The following is a 16,042-nucleotide window of genomic DNA, read 5'->3' on the forward strand; positions in this document are numbered from 1 at the left end:
CAGTTTGTTATATTCCACTTAGTTCAGGTCAGCTGCCTGTACCTGGGTTTTATCCTGGTCATTATGTCAATAATGTGAACTTACCGCCAGATGTGACTTAAAGCCAAACGCTGACTTTGTTGCGCTTTTAATATTGAGGGGAGGGGGAAAACAGTCCTAACTTTGAAAAAAAAATAATCACATTTTTAGGAGGAAAACTATGCTAACTTTGGAAAAAAATCCTATTTTTAAGGGGAAAACTTAAATTGTTTCCCTTATGGATTAATGGATTCTTATAGCTATGTTTTATTAATTATTTTTTTCAGTATGGTGGGTTAGTCTTTTCCAAAATTTCATGGAGTAGAACTTTGCTCATTTATGTAACTGAAATATTATTGTGCTTCTAAGATAGTTACGAGCTTTAGTGGGACAGCACTATCTGGGATGGGTCCAATACGGTCTCTTTAATTACTGACCAAAGCCCCACGAGTAGGATATTTTAAAGCAATGAAAAGTCTTTCCTGCTCTAGCATCTGTTGTTCTTTCATTAATTTTCATTAGTTTATTTTTTTTTTAAAAGATGTATCCACTGAAGTCAAAGGATTAGATTCCTTTCCATGCCTCAGATTCAATGTCACTTTACACTTTGAAGTCAGCTTTGGTGATTGGAGTAACCCAGAGCAACATTTGGCTTCTCATTTCAGTTCTATGAGAGAATACTACCCAAACAAGTAATTCGATTTAGGAAAACCATTTTTATAGCCACGGTAAAACTTTTTGTAGTTATTACTTTGAGACAAAAGTGTCTGAGAATTTTCATCAAGGTATTTTTATAGAACAGAATTTATAAATGCTTCAAATTGCAAATAATTAGGTTTGTAATGCATTAATAATTTGGGGAATGCTTTAAAAAAATAATCTGATTCATGGATGTCTTTAAAAGTTGTGGTATGACACCCAACTGATATCGAGCATCCTATTTATAACGTGGGCCAAGCACCATGCTGTAAACCAGTTACTATCATGATGATCAGATTGAGAATGAAATTGCATTTCTGTCAATTACTGAGTTGGCAACTGTTCAATATATCTTAGCAGCAAGATGAAGAGCGGCGTCGGCAGCTGAGAGAGAGAGCTCGTCAGCTAATAGCAGAAGCTCGATCTGGAGTGAAGATGTCAGAACTTCCTAGCTACAGTGAAATGGCTGCAGAAAAGTTGAAAGAAAGGTCAAAGGCATCTGGAGGTGAGCTGAGGAACCTTCTATCTTATTCCTTTGGCAACCTAGGAACCAGAGACCTTTTTGGGTATCAGTTTTATTCATACTTCAAAATATTGTTGTTCGTCAGGTGCACGTTTCAAAAGACCTGGCTGTAGATATGTTTCCTAAATCAATGTTGTGTCACTTAATTTCCACCAATTAAAAGAGAAGCGTATATGTGATTGAAAGAAGATGATGTTATGTGAACAAGTAGCTCATATTGGCCTGTTATTTACATATTTGTCATATCCCGCAGTTTTTTAGAATTTTCTGATTGTTGGTTAAAATCTCTTTGGTATATATTTTTATAAAGGAGCATGGACATAATGTTAGGGGAAAACAACGTTGTAAAAACTTAAGAAACTTTATTTTGTATTAAATGTATTCTGCTTGGGAAGAGAATGTTAAAGGCGGTCAATGGGAAGTGGGGGCAACAACCTTTTGATTTTAAATGGCCGTCTTTTGACATACCACTTGCCCTTACAGGTTTTGAGTTGTAATATTGCTATAATGTTATTAAACTGACGTTGAAATGTCATTCAAATGCATATACCTGCCAGTGCTACGAACTGGAGTAATGTAGTGTCACTCAAACTCAAATGGGCGCTGAGCACCCGTTTCAGTACAGGCTTCTTGCTCTTTTAGTGTCACCTACATATTCTAAGGGTAAATTGTTCATATGAGAAACATCTCATACTAACACGTAATTGTAAGCCAAAGTGTCAGGAAATTCCAGCTTTACATTCACAATGCATGTAGATTCAACAATTTTTTTTTCTTCTCTACTACATGTATTTTATATGCATATATGTTTAAATATAGTCTTATTGCACCCTAAACCCTACACCAAAGAGAAAAGCAGTTAGTCCTACATCTCCCTCTGGGTCTGGTCTTCAGTTTTCCTCTCTTTGCCCAGTAAACCAAGCCTGCCAACAGAACTCTCTTTCGTGATAAATAGCGAAATTACATCCTCAATGGGGAGGGAGTAAGACGGGCTGAGCAAAATGGCGCAGTATGTGTATATTAAGTAGACTATGATGTTCTTCATCCCTCTTCACAATTTATGACTCCCCATCCTACATTATTTAATCACTTCCTCCTCACTGTTTTATCATGCCTGTACATAGCTGTTCCTGCCATCTCTCCCTTCCAAGTAAGGTACGCTTTCTCGGAATATCCTGAGTAAAAGTATTTATCTATATAGATTGCATATGCACTCAGAGAGTTTCAGTTATTAACGGAGGAGACAGTACCAATACTGATGACAACTTGTTTGTAAAGTTTATCACCACTATACCTGTTGGGTTTTATCCAGTATAACAATTTCACAGCTTTCTACTTTTGCATGTGCTTTGAGTTTATCGCCTTGGTTTCTATTTCCTACCTTGATTTTTCTTTGTTCATACAGCAGGTTGGCCAGGCTATTTCCACTTCTCTTGGACTTCCAGTCTTCATTCCCTAACTTCTGTTATTCCTCTCTGCTCTTTTCATGTCACTGTGCATTTTATAGCACTTCCTTCTACTTACTCATTCTCAAAAGGTTTCCTTATGGCACATCTTCCGCACACTTCTCCCACACCGTGGGTTATTTCAGGTGCCATGCTACATCTCCACCCAAGAAATTAATTCTTCTACAATGGAGTAGTTATGTGAAATGGCACCAACACTTTATAAGCCAAATACAATTATTTCTGGGTTTAGTCTTTTTCATTTTTTGATTTCCACCAAAAATTAGGATTTAATAGATGGTCTCCTTATCACAACTGGATTCTGAATGTTGCCTCTGACTGCGTTCACATGTAGGTTTTTCTCTGTGTGTAGTCCTGTATTCCCTGTACAATACCCAAGACAAGCTTATAGTAATATCTTATGTCTTCCAAGCTCTCTTGTCCATTATGCTTTGTTAATCTCTTCTACATTGATTACTACATTTTAATTTACAAAAAGGGAATGTACCAAATCATTTTTCTCTCTCTCAATTCAGTTGTCCCAGAAAAAAAGTGACATTTCAGCTTTGGGATTTTAGAGCTTTTAAAGATTAACTTCTTTCTCACTAGTGTAGGTAAAAATGTGATCTCTTTCAGTGTTTCTGTATGCTCATTAAGAGGTTCATGCTTTGGCAGTGGTGCTACATTTTCTGTTAAAAGGCTTTATTTAATCATGGTCTGAAAAACTCAAATGCCTATGGCAAGTTGAAACTTTCCTGGATAAGCAGCGTCCTTTGCTACGAAATCCAGTCTTTTTCATAGGTTATTTGGCATGTGAGACAGAAAATACTTCTTCCTGCCAACTGCCAGAGGGTTTGGGATGGCAGCTTCAAATTTATTAGATGTCCTACTAGCTTCAGGCTGATAAGTGAATGCCTTGAGATAGGTCCAGGGACAGCATCGAGATAGGAATCCAAATATCCTCCCTTTTCCCAGCAGCGACGGGACAAAGGAATTGACATCTTATCTAGGTATTGTCCCCATGCAGTGGGACACCTGTCTACTCTTTTGGGATTTCAGTAGTGTGTTTTCTTTACTCTCTGGCACATCTCCATCCTTTCTTTGAGATGGCGTCTTTGTGAGGATGTGGCTGGGATCTGGAGGTGGTGAGCCAGCAGTGGAGGGAGGGAACAATGGAGAGGACATGGGGTAAGACAAGCACAGTGGGAAGAGGCTTTGGTGAAAAAAGTGCCAAAAATTGGCAAAACTGGGAGGGGTGAAGAGAATGAGCACAGGAACAACAGAGAAAAGAGATGTTAGAGGAGCAGGGAGGAAAAAATACAGGAGAAGCAGCATCCAAATGCACTGTAAAACAAAAAAAAAGCTTTCAAAAATTTTGGAATTAGTAACAAAAGCTGGAAAGGTGTACTGCAGTTAAAAAACTTACCCAAGAGAGCCAGCTGGCATTGTATTGCACTTGTATGCTTAAAGTTTTCAGGGTGCATTACAGATTTTGCTTCTGAAGCAATGATTTGGAGGAAGTGTACACAGTAGCTCAGGCTTACTCATCGTGCTTAGTCTCCAACTCATAAAACAGTGTTAAGTCCTTGACTGAATATTTTTAACTGGCCATATTTGTATCTCTTGGCAGTTGCTGCTGCACTTGCTTGTCCCGACATCTGCTTTCTTGTACACTGAGCCAGTATTTCGACTCTGCATTTCTTCCCTTCCCCACCTTTGCTTCCTCCGTCACTGTTCAGATGCTCCTGTCACATCCTGTGGCCTTAACATGAACTCTGTACCTGAAAGTACAAATATACAGTAAATATCTGAATATCCCCAAGCTTGAAGGATTTCCCAGAGACAATCCTGGAGGCAGCTTCCCTAAAGAGCAGGTACTGTTCATACAGCTCCAGTGGCAGCTTACATACGCATCTCCCACTAATGTGGTCCAGCCCCCATCGACGCTTTTACCTCTCTATGAAAATTGTTCCTTTTTAGTTTCATCTTGAAATTGATGCAGTCTGCTGCAACTCCTTTACATGGGGACAAGCTTAAACCAAGTCAAGAGAACATCAGTTTAACCACAAATTAAGCCTGAGCTTAATCTGAATAGCAAGGCATACAAGCTATAAAATGCCTCTGGATCTTTTTTTCCACCGGTATTCTGTCATTTCCATTTGCTTCTGAAAGGTTCTTTTTTCGCTCTCTTCAGTCCAGTCTGCAGTTCCAGGCTGTGTAGGTAATGGTCAGTGCTGTTTAGTTGTTGACTTAATCTTTCATCTTTAATTTGTTTGTTTCTTCATGACATGGTAAAACTTTGCTGTCTTTCTAGGATCCCCATTTACATACTTTTCAAGGAAGCAGTTCTTTAGTACTTTTTTAAATACGTGCCCTGGTTCTAGACCAAGTGCTTTAAGTTTTTCACACTAGTAATTTGTTCTTTTCATAAAAGATATCTGTTATCTCTTCGTCATGTTGTTCCTTTTATCATTTATAATTGCAAAATCTTGTTGTAACATGCTCCCTAAACACATTTCCGTTTTTAATACACTGGAAGAACATTGGACTGGAAAAAAAACACTGGAGTAGTTTAAAACAAGTAATCTGTAGATTTTGAAAGATACTTGAAAATTTCTGAAATTACTTCAAATGAATACTTTTAATTGAATATTATTTTTTTTAATAAAGTGTAAATGCCCTGATAGTCATATTCAGTCGAAGCCTTCCAACTTTAAATTAAATACTGGGTCAGGTCATTATCTGACACCAGGAACTGGTGTCTCCGACATTCCCATCTCTTTTGTTACCTAAAATGGTGGTGTCAAAGACAGTGCCTCTGATCTCATCTGGCTATATTAAATTAAAGAAAATCAAATAATCTAATATAAGCATTCCCTTAGTGTGCAGCGATCTTAAACCCTGTCATCTTGTTTAGATTGTTTTGACACATCCAGCGTCCTGCTGGTAGTGGTGAGCTGACCTTGCGAGTTGACTTCTTTGGGTGCTTTGGAAAGTCATTGCCTGCCTCAAGGCTCGAGGTGGATTTGGTTTCCCTCTGCTGCGGCGGTGTCCCTCTTTCTTTCTCTTTCACCCCTTCGAATTGACCCATGGCCCTTTAGTGTGCCACTGTGAGCTCCAGGGTGTGTTTGAGGGTACCATGGCCTGAGTGCCACTGAATTTCTCTGACACCATCAGGAAGGACTTAAAATCATGTGAGAAGTCTAGCTCTTCATTAGAAAAAGTAGAGATGCTTTGAAGAAAATTCAAAGCTTCAGAATCGTTACTTGTTGCTGCTTTACCAGTCTGTTTCCTCTTCAGTCTCCTTTTTACCCCATACCAGTCTCCACTTCGTGATGATCACATTCTTCTACTTTGTTGACCTACCTCTGTGCTACCTGAAACAACTAGAGTCCAGATCACAGAACTATCTGTGGGAATGTCACAGAATGTCCTGTTTCTGCCCACCTGAAGCACCATCTGTCAGGTCCCAGGTCTGGTCAGAGATCCTGGTTTGCCTGGGGAGAGATCATCTTCTCCATCCATCTGACTCAAGCTGGGTCAGTTTGGAAGAAAGCTGACTCTTCCAGGGACCAGTGAGAATGAGTGGAGAGGAGGCCTGGGAAGTCATGGTGGTCAGCTGAAATGGAGGGGTCCTGCTTCACAGATGGCTGCTCCATTGTACATGCAACAGATCATAGAATCACAGAATGGTTTGGGTTGGAAGGGACCTTAAAGATCATCTCGTTCCAACCCCCTGCCATGGGCAGGGACACCTCCCATTAGACCAGGCTGCTCAAAGCCCCATCCAGCCTGGCCTTGAACACCTCCAGGGATGGGCCAGCCACAGCTTCTCTGGGCAACCTGTTGAATAGTTCACTAAAATGGAAACCTCTTTGCGCCTGTCTGTCGCAGCCTTACCCTGAACCGGCAGAGGTCTGCCAAAGACATTGATTAATTACAGAGGAATTGAGGGAGCATGGTTAGAAAAGAGTAGCAGACATACAAAAAAAGTCAACAGGCTCCTAAAATGAGAATTGTAGGTACTGTGGAGATAAAGAGGTAAAGAAAAGAAACAGCTGTTTGACCTTTGTGTCAGCAGTGGGGGCTGGAAGTGCAAACTTCAAGTCTGAGGATAAGGTTTAGTGTACCTGGTCCAAACTTCCCCAAGCTTCTGATATTCAGGATTATGGCATCTTGGTACTATGTTTAGGATCCTTTTTGTTTATATGGTGTCTGAATGTACCAATGTCCTGTAATTACAATCAGTATTTTTTTCCTATTGTGAAGTATTTTAAAGTTCCTTTAGTTACTATATGTGTCTTCTTTCTCCAGACACACTCCAGCCTTTTCTTTTTGGTCATTTTTACACACATGCATACATACATAGGAAAAAAGTGTTCATCTAAGTCTGAACAAGTGTAGATAGCATTTGATATGAGACTTAAAAGTGACTAAATGCAATGCAACTCCATGCTTTGAAAGTACTCATCTAGCTTTTATGGACTTTAATTTCATTATATATTTGTATTGAAAATGTGAGTCAGGATTTTTTCTGGGATCTGCTTCACAGTTCAGCACTTGCTGTTTGATCTTCCTCAGGTTACTTACTCTTTCTGTGCCATAATTTACCTACATCATCATCATAATTGTAATTATAATAATCACCTACTTCATAAAACATTATGGGGCTCATTTACAAGTGATATTCATAAGCTGCTCTGAGAAACTCGGTAGAAAGATCCCATAAAAGGTATAAAGTATAATTACAATTATTATTTATTTTAAATGTATGTAGCTTACAAACGACGCTGATTCAGAGTGGTGCAGTAGGGCAGCAATCTCTGAGTGTGCTCTTGCTACAACCTGAGGTCCGCGCTTGTGAAGCGTGATGGTCCAGGTGGTAGTTTTCCCCCTCGTCTCAGAAGCGGTAGGAGACGCTAGCTCCTAAGCAAGGTACAGCGATCACTGTGATATATTGTGCAAAGTAAGGAGCAGCAAGTCTCACCGAGCTGGGAAACAGTACCTGGAGCTGCTGCCTTTCGCAGAAGACTGCAGCTCCTAGGTCCTTCTGCTGGCCAGACCCATCCAAACCTGCCCTATGCGGGCTTCAGCACCCACTCTGTCTTATAGAGAACCGGGAGCCTAGGGGAAAGTATTTTGACTCAAGTTACAAGGAAAAGCGTGTGTGCCTTTCAGAGTTAGCCAGAGATTCAGCCCAGAGAGCAGCCACTGCTGAGGCCAGACTCTACCTTTATTGTGGCAGGGGTTTCCAGCAGAGCCCCCTGTGTGTATATTGAATTGCATCCGTTTAAAGATAAATCCATGAGTGGACAGAGTGAAATCTCCTTGGAGACTTATTTAATGATTTGCATTTTTATCGTAACTCAGCTTGTTCTCTAAAGCATTCATTTTTTTTATAGTGATGTGGTGCATGTACATAAGAAAATACTAACCTTAATGCTGTATATTCCTACAGATGAGGATGAGGATGATGATAATATTGAGATAGATACTAACGAGGAGGTTCCTGAATGCTCTGTTACTGGAGGTGGAGATGAGCTTACTAACCTAGAAAATGACCTTGATTCAACGGGTAATTTAAATAATGGCTATTTTGTGTATTTTGCATGACTAACGCTCCATCATCATATAAGTACTGATGTGCTCTTTCTCTCTGTCATAGCTTTATTCCTTTGTGCCTTTTCAGGTCCTTTAAACCCTAATGCTTATTCTTTTTAAATATTTTGCATTCACGTTTACTTGAAATTTAAAATCAGCAACAAAATCATTATTTCCAACAATGGCAAATTTAAATGTCTTTTGCTGTTTCCTGGGAAAGGGGACCCCAGGCCAGATTTATAAAGCAGAGCCACCTGAAATCACCCTACCTGGCTTGTCCCAGCAAAGCAAGGTAGGTGGGCCAGAGGAGTGGAAAATCACTGCCACTCTCTGCACTGACATCTGGTCCATGGGCTCAGTGAAGAGAAGCAAACATGTCTCTCTCTTTCCATGTAGGCTTGGTATCCCCCTGGTTCTTTCCTGGGGACCAGTTCTTGTGTTTAGACCTGGTTGCTCTAGTGGGGACGTGGAGTTATAAATATGAACAGAATCTTTGCTTTAGAAAGTTCAAGTAAGAGATTTTCTAATAACACATTTTAAAAGCATTTGTATTCTTGTAGGAATGCCTTTTTAATCTTAGCACATGCTGGTCAAGGAATAATAAATCATGGTAGTGGTATTTCCCCTTTCAAAAATAGTAATCAAACAAAACTGGAGTTGAGGTTCCTCTGCAGAAGATAAAGGTGTAAAGATCTTACAGGGGAGATGCTTAATTAAAAAGGCACTAGATCTTCAAAGACTTTCAGGTAATTGCCCATCAGTGAGGGGCTCCTCTGCTCCCAGAAGGTTGCCAGAGGAGTTTGTTCTCTGTCCATCTCTGCCTGTTCCCAGCAGCCCTGGGGATTGCTGAAGGCCTCTCTGTAGAATGGGTGCTTCTCTGCCGCAGCGTTCCTGCTCCCTGCAGGGTATCTCCAGCCTGGAGAAGTGTGGCCAGCACAGGACAACATTGGGGGAATGGCCATACAAGACAGAGCTTCTTACAGCATCCTCTCACGTTGTTCTGCCCGTGCCAACTGGACCCACATTTGTAGCCCATAATACACTAAATCAAAAGAGCGTAGATTTAGACTAGATAAAAGGAAGAAATTCTTTACTGTGAAGGTGGTGAGACACTGGCCTACGTTGCCCAGAGAGGTGGTAGATGCCCACTGTCCCTGGAAACATTCAAGGTCAGGTTGGACAGGGCTCTGAGCAACCTGATCTAGTTGAAGATGTCCCTGCTCGTGGCAGGGGGGTTGGATTAGATGACCTTTAAAGGTCCCTTCCAACCCAACCCATTCCATGATTGTATAATTCTATGACTTCATTTAGTGTTTGCTCTTTGTAACTTAAACCAACAATGATGTGTATATAGCACTTTCTTTCTAGTCTTTTTTGAATGTGAAAGATTTGAGTCATGTCCTTTATTTTTTTAATTTGAGGATTTCCAAACACATAAGAAAATTTATTTAGTGTTTCCAGCATTTGAATTAAGCTGATTTAGAGCAGAATCCTGTCAGATACATTTCCAATAATTACTGGTTCTTTTTAGGAGAAATAGAAAATCAGTAAATGAATATTCCTGTCACATAGCCCCAGTGACTTACCAACACTTATTTCTATGGGCCTTTTTTCTTGAGAGGTACGTTCTCTGGGATACAAACCCACTCCCCAGCACTTCATCTTCACCATGGGAAGATGTTCTGGAAAAAGCTTGGAACATCATTTTGCAGTTCTATCTGCACAGTAGCCTGAGGGACAAACGAGTCAGGAAGGGGATGGGCAGTAATACAGAAAGCATTCTAATGCTGTGATAGAAATCAGCGTACACAGATTTCGGTGGGATTCTGCCAATTCATACCAAGTTCTAACAAAGGCTGAATCTCCTGGGAGCACCTAAACGCAAAACTGTAAGGGACATTTCACATTTGGGAGCATTATGAGAATCTTAATTAATTTGTCCCCTACTGAATCTTAGTCCCTCCTATCTCTCTCAAGAAGAGAAAACTTTTTAAAATTATTTTTGCTGACAGTTGTTGGTTTTAAATATTGCATCTGTCTGTCTGTCGGTCCTGCTACCATACACTGCTGTGAATGTATCTGATAAAATGTGAACCTCTTATATCATAGTTATTACATGGTGTTTATGTATAAACCCAGGAGAATGTGCATGTACTTACATGTAAGCCTCAATTAAGGGCACCCTGACTGGGTGTGCCAGAGGAAAGGGAAACTATCCTTCGTCATAACCCGGCCCAGCCCGTTGCTGCTGGAGGCAGGCATCATTTGATTGCCAGCACGCCAAAAATATTTTGGCTAACGTGAATCGGGGAGCGCTCCAAACCTTGGAAGGAGCTGTGTGGCAAAACAGTCATGGCTCTGCTTCCCACACCAGCTAGAAGTGAAAAAATCAGGCTGTGCCTATAGAAAAACGTAGTGACCGCTATTTTCTCTGGTTTTAACCCACGGCCCAGATGTACGTGCATAATATCCGCAGGTGATGCTGCACTTGCTCCCTTCCAGGGGTGGTTTCTCGCATGGTGCTGCATGTAGAGTATGTCTGGGGGCTTCTGCCCCAGCGTTACTCTGCCTTCCTACCCAGGGTTAGCTCCACAGAGCTGCGCTGTGGTTTGTTATTAACACCTTTCTCCTCATCATCTATGTGTGTGTAGGTATCTGTGTGTGTAGGTGTGTTACAAGCTCATATAGTCAATGGTCACATACAGAATGAACACTATTGGGAGATAAAATTCTCAGCTCTTCTTTCTTTAGGGGCTTCGGCAGACTTCAAATCTGTCCCTTTGATGCAATTACGAAGTGGCTCAAAGATATATTTTATGGCTTTTATGGCTTCAATGTGTTCTATAAATCATAGTAAAATATTACTAGAAAGCTGTCTTTTGATACCGAAATTTTAACATTGAGAAGCTGTGCCAAGGAGCCTTAGGATGAATTAGTAGTTCATAAACTTGAGGGGTTATCAGTACTTAGAATATGTGATAAATTGTTATATGTCATCTTAAAATAAATGGCTCTTTAAGTGTGTGTTTATGCCAAAGTATAGGTATGTACAGGTTGGGAGCAACTTAAAGTAAACATTGTCTACTTTCAGTGTTTTTTCATCTACTGTCTTCAAGCACACTTACTTGTTCAGCTGAGTGCTACATATATTTTTTGAGAGAATTTAGGCATTATCTACGTGTGTTACACAAATCTATACCAATTCGAATCGCAAAAAAAAAAAATATTTTCCTTCTAGCTTTTACTTTTTAAGTTGGAAATGTTAGCAAAGTGAATGAAATCTACCTTTTAAATTGCTACATTGTTGTAGCGACTCTGCATTTAAATGCATCTCACTCTGTTGTGTGTGGTATTTGCATATTTAGCAGAACAAAACAGTAAGTTGGTGGATTTGAAGCTGAAGAAGCTCCTAGAAGCTCAGCCACAGGTGGCAAATTCACTCTCCAGTGCTGCTCAGAAAGCTGTAACTGATAGCTCAGAGCAAGACATTAAGGTAAGTTTTGATTAATGCTTTTGTCTCAGTACCTGTGTGTTCCGATTTCGGGTTTGTACTTTGTGAGGAGGAAAATGATTTCTTATCAAATCCTTCCCAGTAAGAAAGGCGGAAAATCTTTATGGGAGCGCAGTTGCAAAGCACTGGGTTATTCCTGTTGATTAATCAACACGTTTTCCTTTTTTTTTTTTTCTTTCTTTTTTTATCTTGATCCTTAGTCACCAGCATAACGGTAAGAGATACAGGAAGCGATTCTCAGTTCTTATTGCTCAGGTTGTCATGTACATCAGAAATACAACAGGGGCTCCATCCTGCTGCTGGTGCAGTCAGCAGCAAGGCTCTCCCTGACTTTAATGGGAGCAGGACTGGACTCGCGGTGATTTGCTTCCCTCCCAAGCCTGACCTTCTGTTTTTTTCTCCATTAAAACGAAGCCGTGGTACACTTTAAAGGCATACATACTTGGACGCTTGACAACGAGTGCTTCTGAGAAAAATAGACATGAGTGTGCCATCGTTTTGCCTATTCTTAGTGTTCACCGCTTCAGCATAAAGCGCCCACCAATCAATTTCCCGTTTCATTTTCTTAATTAGACCCCTTGTGTTTTTACTATTCTATGTTTTTTTTTTAAAATAGTCCCTGTATGTCATTAATATCCCTATGGCTCTGGGGCACTTCCAGTTGGGTATAACTTTTCACCCACCTGCAGTCTGGGGGGAAAGCGCTGCTGACTGAAAGGATTTCCTTCCCCAGATACAGAGATGCTTTGAAGTCCCAAAACAATGACTTTCATTGCTTTTCCCTTACACTGTCGGTTCCTATAAATTGGTGATGAAAGTGTGTGGCAGCAGCAGAGGACTTTCGGTCTCTATCTTTGAACAAAAGGAAGCCTGGATCAAGTCTGATTTTTGCGTTCAATTTAGCTTTCTGCAGTGGATTTAATGCAAAATGAAGCTGGCCCAAGAATAATACAATGGATTGAAAAGGCTAACTGAATTAGTGGGCTTAGAGGAATACATTTGTAAAGTGGCAGAAGTCCCCAGTCATAAAAAGGTTTCTTAAAATGGGATTTACTGGCTAATCACACTGATATTTTAGCATGTTGCCAGGCCTAAAAAATTAGTCATGTTTGTTTATTTTGGTAAAGACGCCGGTTTAGGCTGTCAGATGGTTATTGCGCTAATAACAGGAAGCCACCTTTTATTTAACCAGAATCATAACCACCCGATTAGCGCAGCTGAAAAGTCATCCAGAACATAGGAGCAATACTTTTTTAAGCTTAATTCGACAAATGGCACGTGGGCTGCCTCTTAGGGCAGTTTGGTATCACCTAACCTGACGAAAACGGTATTTCTCTTTATGAAAAGCTTCCATGAAGGAGTTGCTTTTTTTTTTTAAGGTACTCCCACAAAAGGTGCAACTTAGCAGTTTATCTCTGCGTATGTCTTTCTAAGGAAGAGTTGGAAGGCGGCATTATAAGGAATATATGGTGTCCATCTGTTCTCATGGAGCTCTCGGCATTGAGGTGGATTTGTTTTTTAATAAAATGCAGTTTACACGTTTCTAAATGAGGCATTCTGTGTTTGTGGAAAAGGATAAACTGTTACCTTCCCTTGGGGATTGTGTATCCCCGGCCTCCTTGAGGCTAGAGAATAGGCCATTGGAGAACTCCCTCATTACCGATTGTCTCAATGCAGAGGAAGGGCAAAGTCTTGGTAGCTTTTGATAACCAGTTTCAGCATTCAGCAGGCTTAGCTATTAGTCATGCATCTTAGCCTTTCCCTATTTACTTTCAAAACACTTAATAAAAATAATAAAAGATTAGGTATAAAATGAAATATTTGTTTGGTACACAGCACCTCGGTATCTGCAGTTTCCACACACTGCGGTGGTTCAGTCTTCTGGGATATTTCGTGTTGATAGAACCATTTGAATTTGTTACCAGTATTAACATAGGAAGCCCTGGAAAAGATAATTGTAGTTTCCTTAGCTGTAAAGGGCTTACTTACAAATCTGGCTTTGGAAAGTTATAGCTGATGAAATGCAGTTCAGTGGGGTAGTATTATAATCCTACCTTTTAGCCTTCATCCAGCATTAGTGGTTTATCTCAATGGGCATAAAATTAGAAACTAGTTCTTCTTGTCATACAAGTCTGTGGGACTACAGAAAACGACAGATTTCTTTACCGGGCAGGGAGACAGGCTAAAGGCAACACGCTTTTCAACCGATACAGATCATGTTCAGGGGTAGAGACGCCGCTACTTGGCAGCAGCATGCGCAGCGCTTGGCAAATCCAAGTTGCAAAGGAGTGATTTTTTTCGGTTAAAATCGGAATTGCTGGCAAACGCTGCTCACAATTAATAGGGCTGGCTGTTAAGTAAGTAGAGAGTCCTGCAGGAGGGTGCCCACATAGCAAAAAGCCAGTCCTTGCCACCACACATTAAATAAACGGGAAAAAAAAAAAAAAAAAAAAAAAAGGAAAAGTTAATCACTCTTCTCCTTTTTTTTCCGCAGCTGATACTTTCATCCTATATAAAGCACTGCCCGAGTTGTGAAATCCTCTTTGCAAAAGCTGCGTCCTGTCCCCTCGCCGAAACGTACCTTTCGAATTCGTGTCTCCCCCGTTCGTAAACAAAAGAAACTGTTGTGTGTCTGGGTTTTTTTTCCTAGCAGAATGGAACAGAGGAACATCGTGCTGAGCGATTACAAAAAGCGGCAGAACGGTTTAGAAATCCCGTTGTGTTCAGCAAGGACTCTACCGTCAGAAAAACTCAGCTCCAGTCTTTCAGTCAATACGTGGAGAGCAGACCAGGTAGGAGCAAATATAAAACCTGTTTTCCCATCTTATGATTTAATAATATTTAACAATAAATATATGAAAACCCGATAATGTAAGTCCACATTTCAATACATAAATATCAAGCTTTATAATAATTTTACATGTCTTTCCCCTTTTTTCAAGAGATGAAAAGGCAGAGATCAATACAGGAAGATACAAAGAGAGGAAATGAGGAGAAGGCTGCGATAACTGAGACTCAGAGGAAGCCATCAGAAGATGAAGTGCTTAATGTATATTAATTTTTTGTCTGGTTTCATGATTGCTGATAATTCCAAACTGTATGTGGAAATAGTGCCTTTATTTGTTAAAATGAGATGTTAGGTTTTTTTAGATGTTAATCTCCAGTGCATTCAAAGCAGAGTGAGAGGGGTGCACTGTTGAATTAGTCTGCAGTGTGGTGATAATTGTCAGATAAAAAAAATGAATTTTTCAGAGTTCCACAGCCCCAGCTTCCTTGAGACATTTCCATCAGGGCACTTCCCATAAAGAGATTCCAGTATTGATCTACCGGGAGGATTTTAATTATTACAATAGCAGATACCGCAGAGCTGCAGTTAGAGGGAAGAGTCACATGAGACCTGCTAGAATTTCTCAGCCAACCCATTTTGTTGGCTTGGGTTAATGGGTGTTCAACCTTTCCATTATCCAGATCAGCCGTGAATTACTAGCTGAATGATGTTTGCATTAATATAATATATATGGTAATTTCTTCACTTAATTAACGGGGAGGTTCAGCTCAGTAGGGGTATGGGCTGATCATGTGTAAAATTGATTTGTGAGGGAAATATTTGATAGACCGCAGGGAGAAAGCTGGTTTTGATGGACAGCTGCGGGACAGAAGCAGGGAGAACAAGTTTTAACCTGAATTTTTTTTGTCTGAAAACACAACCCAGCCTTTGATGGTGGTCGTTTGTTGCTCTCCACAGTTTATCTAAACACATTTGTCATTTTTTGCTGAAGCAATCTAGAGCTGAGTAGGGCTTTTGGTACTGCTGTCCTATCTACACCAAAACATCAAACTTTTTCCGAGCCGGAGTTATTTTTAGCCCAGTTGTACTTTTGCAGAGCTGAAAAGGTCTGGCACAGTAAGTTCACATTATATATGCAGATGATACACATGAACTCTTGGGATATTTTGGCCTGACGCAGCATTTCTTCTCATCTTCTAATAACAATTGTTAAGAATTATGCATGCTGACATTAGGGAAGTTTTCATACTATTTTCAGTTAATTAGAGTTGATGAAAGGCAGTATGTTGCACATCACCTCACCTCCCCAGACTGATTGTTTTTTCTTTAGGAGCCGCTCTCAGGGAGTTTTGGTGTTATTTTTCTGGCTATATGACACTTAGAAAAGGGGTTTCTATTAGACCTGATACTGTTGACTGTTGTGTAAGAAAAGGAGGACCAAATTAATGTGCTTAAAT

At 40.3% G+C, this 16,042-nt stretch overlaps 1 protein-coding gene across 11 annotated transcripts in view; it reads left to right on the forward strand.

Annotated features, from left to right (window-relative positions):
• EHBP1 (EH domain binding protein 1) overlaps positions 1–16,042 on the forward strand; it is a 230,053-nt gene that overhangs the window by 174,819 nt on the left and 39,192 nt on the right. For 2 of the 11 annotated variants that reach the window (XM_063328336.1, XM_063328340.1), the window contains 5 exons: positions 1,075–1,222; positions 8,144–8,260; positions 11,652–11,779; positions 14,448–14,589; positions 14,740–14,846. In XM_063328336.1, coding sequence (XP_063184406.1) covers positions 1,075–1,222; positions 8,144–8,260; positions 11,652–11,779; positions 14,448–14,589; positions 14,740–14,846 — 642 coding nt within the window. The remainder of the gene's footprint in view (positions 1–1,074; positions 1,223–8,143; positions 8,261–11,651; positions 11,780–14,447; positions 14,590–14,739; positions 14,847–16,042) is intronic. The other 9 variants (XM_063328339.1, XM_063328341.1, XM_063328345.1 and 6 more) reach the window with 7 other exon arrangements.

The sequence above is a fragment of the Chroicocephalus ridibundus genome, chromosome 3, assembly GCF_963924245.1.
Source record: "Chroicocephalus ridibundus chromosome 3, bChrRid1.1, whole genome shotgun sequence".
Taxonomy (NCBI): Eukaryota; Metazoa; Chordata; class Aves; order Charadriiformes; family Laridae; genus Chroicocephalus; species Chroicocephalus ridibundus.